We start from the raw sequence: 12,500 nt of genomic DNA on the forward strand, positions 1-12,500 counted from the left end.
AGGGAGAGGGCCACGAACAGGGATGGAGAGTGGAGCGTGCAGGAAAGAGACGAGGATAAGAGAAGGATGAACAGTGAGAGAGTGAGAGAGAGAGAGAGAGAGAGGGAGGGAGAAGCGACACAGAGAAAGGGCTTAGAGGGAGAGAATCGAATTTTTCAGTAGTCTTTCCTACAACACGTCCACCAAATATAAACTTCAGGCCGCCAAAACAATACTCAATCAATGGAGGAGCAGGGGCCGAAAGCAGGCGATCAATAGACGGTTAAATGCCACAGCGTTGGCTATGTATCATCTATCTGGCACAGCGGTGGGTATGTATCATCTATCTGCCACAGCGGTGGGTATATATCATCTATCTTGCCGTTTCCTGTCTCTGAGGGAATGTGGTTCCCCCACGGCTTCATGGGAGCATAAACAATTAGAATGCTGGGTTTTATCAGCTGACACTTTTATTACATTACAGAGCTAGAGTCACACTCTGAGAGTCATACAGTAAGTGATAGAGGGAGACGGAGAGAGAGAAACGGACAGATAGAGAGAAACGGACAGATAGAGAGAAACAGACAGATAGAGAGAAACGGACAGATAGAGAGACAGATTGACAGAAAGAGTGAGGATTGTGAGGATAGGGCTTGTTAGCAGGACATTAGAAGATGAATTGTCCCGGGGCAGGTGTCACTGATCAATATGTCAGATTGGGGATCTTTTGGCAAACACACTCACACACTCCCACGAGTATGCGCACACACACGCACAGCTATGCAAACACTCACACATGTAAACACGCACACGTTTGTATATAAAAGCATGCCAATTCACACACACGCACACAACAGGTCAAAGACTCAAACACACACAGACCACAAATCAAGCACTCGCACGGACGCACACACACAGACAACCACTCGACACACACACACGCCAGCAATGCAAACATACACACAGATACACACGGAGAGGCCTAACCGACCAGAAGTCCCTTTCCTTGATAAGACTTCTTATGCAAATGGTGTGCAGCTGAGGTGACAGGCTGAGACAGGTGCTCAACTGAAGAGATGCATCTGGGTGATTAACAGTGGGGCCCCACAGTCCCGCGCGCGCGCACACACACACACACACACACACACACACACACACACACACACACACACACACACACACACACACACACACACACACACACACACACACACACACACACACACACACACACACACACACACACACACACACACGGCCCACTGGTATGCCAAGCAAACAAAAATGAACCATCCAACAAGACCAGACAAGACAGGAGGAGATGGGACAAGATGGCTACCCGATGAACGGATCCTCACACCCTCATATGTCCATTACGTTACAGAGGATGCATTCTACGTAAAAGCCGTTTACGTCAAAGACATCTTCATTACTAATTTAATTTTCACTTGGTTTTCCTTTTTTAGGCCCGTGTATTTCTGCCTGTCTGCGCCCCCCATAGGTGTGGAGTGGGAATGAGTGAACTGAAGACTGTTCAATCATAACTCTGTGTATGTATGTGTGTCTTAGGTAAGTGCCCCCCCTATAGGTGTGGAGTGGGAATGAGTGAACTAAAGACTGTTCAATCATAACTCTGTGTATGTATGTGTGTCTTAGGTAAGTGCCCCCCCTATAGGTGTGGAGGGTAGGGAGGTTCTGTGGTAAAATGAACGAGCTGAAGTGTGTTCTCTCTACAAGTGCAGAGAGCAGAAGCACTATAGAAGTGTGTGTAAGAGCCATGCCCGTACTTCCACCCCTTCCCCCCGCCGCTGAGCGGAAGTGGTGCGGGTCCTGGCAGCCCGGTGGTGCCAGGGGGCATGAGGGTGCAGAGTGAACTCTCTGTGCCACTCTGGTGCCCGCCTCCCATCTGCCACCACCACACACAGAGCAGCAGCAGCAGCAAGGGAGGGGAGCAAGAGCAGGAACACATGGATACAAACACACACAGTGTCACATATCACACACACACACACACACACACACACACACACACACACACACACACACACACACACACACACACACACACACACACACACACACACACACACACTTACATATCTCTCACACACACTCACACACACACACACACACACACACACACACACACACACACACACACACACACACACACACAGTTTCATATCACACACACAGAGTTACATATCACACACACACACACACACAAACACAGTCAGAAGACCTAAAGGATAACAGGAGTGGTAGAATATTATGCAGCCTCTCTCTCTCTCTCTCTCTAACTCTTCACACGTTCATCTAAATCATCTCTCTCTCTCTCCATCCCTCCCCCAGAGTCACACTGAGGCGCTCACCAAGGACATCCTCTCCCACAACACTCATCAATCACACCACCCTCCCTTCCCCACCTCCCTGCCATCCTCTCCTCCTCCCCCTCTCTCAATTCGGTCCTCTTCTCCTCCCTCTCTCGTTCCTGACCTTTTCTCCCTCGTGACCTCTCCTCTCTCTCTCTCTCCTCTTTCTCTCTATCTGCTCTAAGTGTTTCTCAGTGGGTTCAGCAGGGATGTGTGCTGGTCCAGGCCATCCCTTATGACAGGCCTGATGGAGGGGATCTCTAGGAGGAGAGGAGAGCCACCGACTGCCAAGTCTTCAGTCACGCAGTGCCTCTAACAAGCTACTGTGAGTGTGTGTCTCTCTCTGTGAGTGTGTGTGAGTGTGTGTGTAAGGTGTGTGTGTGTAAGGTGTGTGTGTGTATGTATGTGTGTGTTTGTATATAAATGTGTGCGTATGTGTGTGTGTGTGTGTAGTGGTGGTGGGCTAGGGGCTTAATGAGTGCCTGCACCGCCCAGCCCCTTAACGAGCTCATTAAGGACCACACAGCAGGCCCTGTGTTCTCAATCGGCTCCTTTAACAGGGCTAAAGAGGAGCTCCCTCTCCTCTCTCCACCTCTCTCCTCTTTTCTCTCTCTCCCCTCTCTCCGCCTCTCTCTCTCTCCTCTCCTTCTACCCTCCCCTCTCAAACTCTACCCCGCCCCCCCCCCCCCTTCCCTCTCCTTGTCTTCTAGCCTGTCCCCTCTTCAAAAATAAGACTTTTTTTTATAGAAACCTTTCTCAGGTGTGGACCATCAAGCTAATTCTGCCCATGCACCACCCAAGGGCTGTGGCACTGCCTCGGCAAGGCCAGCGAGGTGCAGAGGGGCGTAACAATGGTGCTGTTTACTTCCTCTCTCAAGAGCGCTCTCCTTCCTCTCCACCGCTCCTCTCCCTGGAGTACCTAATCATGTGCCACAACCAAAGGCACACAACCCAGCCAAATGCTGTGATTAACTATTTATGTATGTGTGTGTGCGCGTGCGCGTGCGGGTGCGCGTGCGTGTGCGTGTGCGTGTGTGTGAGAGAGGGAGAAGAGACAGAGAGAGCGCGCTTGTGTGCATACATGAAAACTGCATCCTCAAGGCTCATCACAGTGAGAGCAAGCTTGGTGTGTGATCGCCCCCTACTGACTACAATGGCAACTACAACAGATCCCTTCTGCAATCCCTGAGGTTATCCTACATCCAAAGATGCCTACTGTACTACTATGGGCCTAAATGTCTCTCACAGGCAAATGGCTAAGAGCAAAGCAACAAGCAAAGTCTGCAGCGCGTGACCTGAAGCGAATTTAATAACTTTAAAACCATGAACAAGATCCTAAGCGCAAGCATGGCTGGGTCAGTGCAATGCTCCCACACGCCATGCTTTAGTTCATGCGTGACAGACTTTACTCGTTGCCCATCAATGACATTAGCGCCCTTTGTATCAACAAATAGCACATTACATGGTACAGGCTCAGAGGTAACGCATTAAAATGAACTACTAATTATTAATAACTAAATTTTAATAACATTTCCACATACTTATCACCACGTAATTCTCATCACACATGAAATGTAAGGTGGTTCTATTTAAGCGGACGGTGTGACTCTAAGCATGCAGTTAGCATGGGGTAAGGAGCAGTTAGCATGGGGTAAGGAGCAGTTAGCATGGGGTAAGGGGCAGGCTTAGCTCGTTAGCATGCAAGCGGACTGGAGTGGAGTGGAGTGCAGGGCAGGCTGCCCTCAGACAGCTGGGTGTGGAGAGGAGGGTGGAGGCTGCCCTCAGACAGCTGGGTGTGGAGAGGAGGGTGGAGGCCACTTATCACCAGCATAAACACAACATGACCTGACTGTTATATGGAGATCAGATATAGAGATAGATTTGATGTGTGTTTCAACATTTCATTTGTGTGTGTGTTCCTGAAGATTGGAACTGATTGGAGGAGACAAAGGCCAGTGTGCTTGGGGGTTATACAGCACGTCTAGTGCTGATCAGTGCAAAAGACAACCAGAAATTACACAACCTTAAAAATAATACAGATTTTTCAGTGGGGAAATTCAAAGAAAATGAATCTGTGCAGGAATCTATTTAAGGGGGGAAAAAATACATAATTTGTCCCTTAAACAGGGGAAACTGCCCCCTTAAATAACAGCTGAAAAGACTCTTCTTTTTTACCTTTATTTCCAAAAAATGACATTACGGGACTTTTACACATACACACAATATCCCTCAATGTATAATTTGCAGTGATCAAAGTATGGACATAATCGCTTGTGTGTTTTTGTCTCTACTTTTACTTTTTGTTTTTTACTTTTACTGTTACTAACCTTTACATAGTGACTGAGTTTGAACTGTACAAACAGACACAAAGTGGACGCATTCTTATCTCAAAAGTTCACAGCTCCTGTTTTAAATGTTTGTATGAGCAAGGCGCCCAAAACATTGGTAGTTTTAAAGCCATGGGGAGTTTTGGTCTAAAACTAGCTAGCTAACTACTTCAAAAGGCATGCAAGAACCTAGCAGATAACCTAGACAGCTAAGTTGGCACTGATAAAGGCTTGCCAACATGGGAACGAGTGTCTTTTGGCCACAGACAGCTAAGTTGGCACTGATAGAAGCGGGCCAACATGGGAACTCGTGTGTTTTGGCAATACAGCTGGGAATGTTGTGCTGTGCAAGTGTGCATTTTAAAATGCATCAATTTCCAACCATACTCTTGCACACACATAACCTTAGAACTCTCTCACACTATACCTGGGAAGTGCAACATCCTGCCCCCCCACCCCCACCCTCAATTTGCCTTTTTTTATTACCTTCACCGGCCACAAAGCACTCAAACCCCCTCTCTGCGTCCATCATCCACGCGCCGCCGACTGATAAGCTCACAGTTTTGCTTTTGCTTTTGGCTTTTATGAGTAATAAAACAGGTTAATATTTCACTACTGCGTGGGCCTCTAGCCTCCTCTAGCCTTGGCCTGAATGATCCAGCTGTGACACCGGTTAATCAAGCGCTCCACACTGGAATGCCTCCTTTCGGTTTTTAAAACCGGGTCTGCCAAGACTCCTCACTGGCGGAGTGACTGCCGCTCAAAGGTCTTATGTTTCCAAAGGTCCACAGCTTCCTGCTCAGCTGCAAAGACCGTGTGCACCTACGCTTGCCTCAGGCCTTCACAAAACTAAATTAAGAGATTCTTTGTAGAGATTAAATCATCGCATTCTACTCTGTGTTTCTAAAGGGGCAAAACTCAAGACTTAAAAGCTTATAAAAGCGCTCAGCTTTAGGAACAGATCTGTTATGTCACTGTAATATGACATGATTCTTTTATTCGTTTTTAAAAGTGTTTTTCAAATCGCAGATTGATGGTGGAACTGTGATATTCTCTCTCTCTCTTCTTACTGTGGGCCAATCTAAAGATGTCTACTAGACTCTCTACTTACTGTGGACCAATCAAAAAGTTTCTACAGGACACCCCTCTCTCTACTTACTGTGGACCAATCAAAAAGTTTCTACAGGACAGCCCTCTCTCTACTTACTGTGGACCAATCAAAAAGTTTCTACAGGACAGCCCTCTCTCTACTTACTGTGGACCAATCAAAAGCAGCCTACTAGACCCCCCTCTCTGGGACCTCAGCACTCAGCTCTTTCATTCACATCTGATTTCCTCTGTTCCTTCACCAGATTGTCTTTAAATCGACTGTAATGCCGCTATCTACGCTCTATCTACAAAAATGTTGTGTAGTGGTCATTTGTTTTTTTTATGTTTATTAGTTTAAACAATGTGTAAGGCTTCAAAATCTCTTTTCCTTGTGATGTCATTTTCTTTTTAAAATGTTGAACCCAAGAACAAATGAAAGCAGAACAGAACAGAAATGAGAGGAAAGCTAAAGAAACGGAAAGAGCAAATGAGGATGGAAAGAGAGAAAGAACGATGGAAAGAGAGAAACTAACTGAGGCGGCAAGTCTACTCACCATTGGGGTCCCCACATTGGAGTTCACAGCTCCCAGAGTAATCTTGGTGGCGGGACTGTAGCTGGATTGCGTTATCAGGGAAATGTTGCCTGCAAAAAACACACACACACACACAGACACACACACTTACTTTCTCAGAGTGGAAACAGTCACCCCAACCTCCCCACCAAACTCACGAGCCTGCAGACTCAGAGCCTCCATTTTATGATGATGACACCACAAACTAGCAGGAGGCCCTGAGGGGACCCTGGCAAACGGCGCAGGCTTGGAGCAAGTCTCTAACAACATCCATCTCCATTTTAGTATCTCAGTAGCTCCATTTTAGGGTATTTCATACAACTGGCCCCACTTGAAATGTGTCTTTAAGCCTCCAAACACACACAGTGTTATAAGATGTACTTGGGGGTACAATGAGGGTTGGTCACTCGTAGGTATGTGCTGCTTACATGACAAGTCTATTGTCACGAAACGTGAACCAATTACTTGCAGAATGATATGAAAGATGTGACTTAGAAGCACAAAACCCATTGCCAATGGCAGCGATCAAACCCCTGGGTCATTCCCCGTCATGCAGAGCCCCTGTATCAGTCCAGGGAAGGCACAGACACTGGTCCTTTGGACTGGACTAACCTAATGCTGCTCATCACCTTCTTTAAGAACCAAAAGAACCAAGAACCAGATCGGCAAAACCACGCTCTCCTGCCAGTCTTTGACCACCAGGAGTAGTGCTTCCTCAACCAACCAGAAATCACGATTGCAGTAAAGAGGGGCACGACATGCAGCATGCACTCCAGTTCCACTGGATAAGAGTGACATAACCTCACCTAACATCACAACAGAGACAAGTTCCCCTCAAGAACATCTCAAAGGCGAGAGCAAAGCCATCAACCACAGCTTCAATGCAATCCTGACAGCATCTTTAAAAACAGCTAATTGGGGCAATGAATCAAGTCCCTTGAACTACAACCCCCCCCGCCCCATTAAAAACCGTGTACATTTTACGTATTTTAGCATTAACATGGTATGATATGGTTGTAGTATGGCATGATGGGGTTGTAGTATGGTATGATATGGTTGTAGTATGGCATGATGGGGTTGTAGTATGGTATGATATGGTTGTAGTATGGTATGATATGGTTGTAGTATGGCATGATATGGTTGTAGTATGGTATGATGGGGTTGTAGTATGGTATGATGGGGTTGTAGTATGGCATGATATGGTTGTAGTATGGTATGATGTGGTTGTAGTATGGCATGATGGGGGTTGTAGTATGGTATGATGTGGTTGTAGTATGGTATGATGTGGTTGTAGTATGGTATGATATGGTTGTAGTATGGTATTACAGTGCAGAACACACCAGTAGAGCTTCTGCCCCGCATGTGCTGAGGGCTGGGTAACGCACGTTACACAATGCGACTCTAATTCAAGGATGCTGCGTGCATTATGGGGCATTATGGCTGCTACAAAGGAGGCCTGTCGCAGGGCCGGGGGGTGGGGTGCAGCGGGTGGGGAGGGGGGCGATGGTGTGAGGGGTGGCTCCTAGAATTCATTTCCTCAGGAGGGGGGGCGGCGGGTATGCAAACCACGCCGGGTTCAAGTTGGGTGGGGTGGGGGGTGCTATGCAAATGTACTCCTGATGGACGCGTACGCACGCAGAAGTAGAACACTCAGCCCACTGTCCCTGAGAGGCAGGCAACGAGACAACTGTGCAACACACACACACACACACACACACACACACACAGATCAGGACTTTCACTTGTGTTTAGACTTTAATTCCATGCAGATGTGCACACACACACACACTCACTCACTCACTCAGACACACTCAAAATGAATTCACTTGCGTGGGTTTAGACTGTGCTTCCACACACGCATTCAAACAGACTCAAACACACACAAACTTAACTGTCACTATAAGTCATCCATTGTCTACTGCTGGGGGCAAGTGCGTAACCTGAGACCCTCAATGGCATCGGGGCGATCTGGACTGAACCCCCAAACACTAGAGCACTGACAGGGAGGGAGGGAGGGCACCAACTCAAGGTCAAGGACTGCATCAGTGATACAGCATCACACGTCTGAGTCAGGGATGAACTGCGTCGTGCACGTACGCACACACGCACACACCACTTGTGTTTAGACTTCAATTCCATGCAGTAGCACACACGCGCATGCACACGCACACGCACACGCACACGCACACGCACACACACACACACACACACACACACACACAGGCTGGGTTTTCTTCCCTTCCTAGCTAGTCAGACGTTAGATGGTTAGATGGTAGATGTGTCTGCGCAGTGTCACACACACAGGCTGAGTGTCCATACACCACTTGTTTCTGAGCAGCAGGGCTTTCTTCAGTTGTTCCCAATGAAGAGCGAGCGCATGTGGCCGCGTAGGGAAGTAGTGTTGCGCCCAGCGTCTCTCTGCTGCCCCCCCCCCCCCCCCCTCCCCCTCCTTCTTCTGTGCGATGGCTCAGAGCGGCTGAGATTGACAATCTCTGAACTCTTCCCGAAAAGCGCTGGTGTTGTGCGACCTGTCAGCGCTTCCAAACGCTATTTGGACACACAGCCCCAAAGGATGCAGCCACCCTTCCCTTACTAATCCGGTACAGGCACACCCAATCTCAACCTAATCCATTAAGTGATTGTAGACAGCCGATGATTGATTAGTTATGTCTGTGAGAGCATCATCCACATCTCTTTGCAGCACTACATCTGATTTCACACAATAAATAAACGAGACTACTAAATTAAACAAGACTTCAGGTGATTGATTAGCTGTGTCTGGGGTGCTCCCCATTGGCTGAATCACGAAACCTGCAGCCCCAGCGGCCCTCGGCAGGTAAGACTGTCCATGCTGGGTCTAGTATAACATCTGTCCCCTACTCAGAATAGTCTATGCTAATACACTCTTACACAGACCATAACCAGTTCGATTCACTTTCACTTTCACTTTTTAAGTCCTATAGCACCAGTAACACACCAGCTCGGGGGACTTTGCAGACAAAGACAGAAGAATGAAATCACCCATGGGTGAGCTCATGACGACAGGCAAGGGGAAAATCCCCTTTTAACAGGAAAGAAACCTTGAGCAGCATGCAACTCAAAGGGACAGAGGATGTGTTAGTCGGGTTCGCCTTTAGAACACAGATCCCAACCTCAATATCATCTTTCTCAGAACGTGTGAATCACGATGTGCCATCGTTTGTGTAACTACCATGCTTATTAGAGTATTAGAGAGTAAAACAGTAGTCTCTCAATCATTAAAATAATTATTAAAGTATTGGAGAGTAAAACGGCGGTCTCTCGATCATTAAAATGCTTATTAAGAGTATTGGAGAGTAAAACGGCGGTCTCTCGATCATTTAAATGATGGCTGCCGCTCGAACACGCTTTCGGGAAACGCTCCCCAAAACCAGATCCAATTCTGGCCAAGAACCAGCTTTTACCTGGGCAGTCACAGTCTGCCTGAGGCCTGTTAACTGGGACTGCACTGGAGTCGGGGCAGATAAGTGGGGAAGCATGTTAACTGGGACTGCACTGGAGTTGGGGCAGATAAGTGGGGAAGGGGGGGCAGATTGGCTCTGGGGAAGGAAAAGGGGGTGGTTAGGGGGGTTGTCTTGTTAGAGGGGTTGCTGGGTCTCATTAGCAGGGGCTGGGAGTGCCGGAGGAGAAGAGGAGGATGTAGTTATGGAGGAGGAAGACTGGGCTCCAGCTACACACATAGCAGACCAGGAGCCAGGGGTATTCTGGGTAGTCTGAGGGTCGCTGGTGTTTGTGTTGTAAACTGCGCACTGACTTTCGGCCAACACAAACAATGAAACGTTTTCAGCCTTGTGCATCAACACATAAACAGCCCAACTCGTGCAGAACTCACATTTAACACGAAGTGAGTGCACTCACAACACACACACACACACTTTGTGTGTATGTTCACAAACATATATTTAACACTGTTTCAATGCAACTGAAAACTATTTGTTTCATGCTGCAATGGCAATGGTGTGTGACACTCCACCAAAATAAGAAGCTTGACCACTCCATTCTCTCCCATTGGTGGGATGTCTCTGCATGCAGTTCTGTTTACAAGAACACTGTGCCTGTTTGGCTTTTAAGATCTGATAACATTATGGCACGGACCATACCTGAGGTCCCAGTAAGTGAAGACCGTAGTTTATTGATGGTTTGATTTAGGTTGAGCCCTCGATGTTGTGAGATTACTCTTGCTAGAATCTGAGGCCGTCTCAATAACCCCGAGCTGTGCAAACACTGCTATTGATAGTGTCGCCGCACACACACACACACACACACACACACACACACACACACACACACACACACAGCTATTGATAGTGTAGCCGCTGTGGTTTCTGACTGAGCCTCCTCTCAGAGGGCCTGCCAAGTGGAGGAGCAGGAGACAAGCATTAGGAGAGGAGCAGATGGGAGGGCTGTGATGCAGAAGTTTGTGGGTGTGTGATTTTGGGGTGTGTGTGCGTGTGTGTGTGTGAGTGTGTCTGTATGGATGACAGTGTGTGTTTGTGTGTGTGTGTGTGTCTGTGTCTGTATGGATGACAGTGTGTGTGTGTGTGTGTGTGTGTGTGTGTGTGTGTGTGTGTGTGTGTGTGTGTGTGTGTGTGTGTGTGTGTGTGTGTGTGTGTCTGGGGTGTGAGAGAGGTGTGTGTGTGTGTGTGTGTGTGTGTGTGTGTGTGTTTGGGGTGTGAGAGGAGTGTGTCGTCCTCCAGCAGGCCTGAGCTCAGAGGCCCCTCGGCACAGGAATGCAGCCCCTTCACACCGCAACAATGAGCCCTGCTTCATTAGAATACAGCTGAGCGGCCGCATCGCCACACACACACTCACGCGGACATACTCACACTCACTCACGCACGCACACACACGCACGCACGCACGCACGCACGCGCGCGCGGACATACTCACACACACACACCAAAACACATACTCACACACACACACCAAAACACATATGCACACACACACAGGAACCAATCCCCTACTATACATACACACACACACACACACACACACACACACACACACACAAAATGGGGCCCAATTATCAGGTCACATCCCCACAGCCATAATGGGCCTATGTGACATTTCTGTAGTGTAAAGACAAGAGTGTGATAAATAGTGATTTTTTTTCCCCTTCACGCCCGTGGCCTACATCGACCTCTGGCCGTTTCAGTAGAATGGAAGAATGATCTATGAGGTTGTTGCGTACGACAAAGCCTAGCCAGTGACACACCGCGCGCCGCATCACAACACTAGAGTGGAGGCTAGTGACTTACTGCAGATGGAGTACGGACATACATACACACACACACACACACACACACACACACACACACACACACACACACACACACACACACACACACACACACACACACACACACACACACACACACACACACACACACGACCATGCAAACATATAAACCATCATTACAGCCAAACACACACACACATACACCAACACATATGTAAACACTACCATCTCACTCACACACACACACACACACACACAGCCACACACACACACGACCATGCAAACATATAAACCATCATTACAGCCAAACACACACACACATACACCAACATTATACACACACACATATGTAAACACTACCATCTCACTCACACACACACACACACACACACACACACACACACACACACACACACACATATACACACCACCATTATAAACACAAGTATGTATTAGGGCTGAACGATTTGGGAAAATAATCTAATTGCGATTTTTTACCAAAATATTGCGATTGCGATTTAATATGCGATTTTTTTTTTTATCCTCTTTTTTTCCCCAACAAAACGTAATGAATGATTTAAATATGACCAACACAATATTAGATACATTTAGTGTAAAATATTCTTTCCCACATTTTACATTTCTGCTCATTACAGAAACAAGAACAACAAATCGGTGGCTTTGCCACTGTGCATTTAAGTAATTTAAAAAAAGTCATTTTAAGTATAAACACTAGGCATGCACTTTTTAAACACTGTGTGCAAAATGTACCATCTTAAAAAAAAAAAAACTTTAAAAAAAAAAATTTTTTTTTTTTTTAGACCACGTTTTTTAATCGCAAACGTTGCGGTTAGATAATCGCTTTCGATCATATCGCGAT

General features: G+C 47.2%; 1 protein-coding gene across 4 annotated transcripts in view; it reads right to left on the minus strand.

Annotated features, from left to right (window-relative positions):
• The window catches only part of tfdp2 (transcription factor Dp-2), a 51,459-nt gene that overhangs the window by 17,096 nt on the left and 21,863 nt on the right, over positions 1 to 12,500 (minus strand). For all 4 annotated transcript variants that reach the window (XM_031573841.2, XM_031573840.2, XM_031573842.2 and 1 more), the window contains one exon: positions 6,322 to 6,410. In XM_031573841.2, the coding sequence (XP_031429701.1) occupies positions 6,322 to 6,410 (89 nt within the window). The remainder of the gene's footprint in view (positions 1 to 6,321; positions 6,411 to 12,500) is intronic.

This window comes from Clupea harengus, chromosome 9 (assembly GCF_900700415.2).
Source record: "Clupea harengus chromosome 9, Ch_v2.0.2, whole genome shotgun sequence".
Lineage (NCBI taxonomy): Eukaryota > Metazoa > Chordata > Actinopteri > Clupeiformes > Clupeidae > Clupea > Clupea harengus.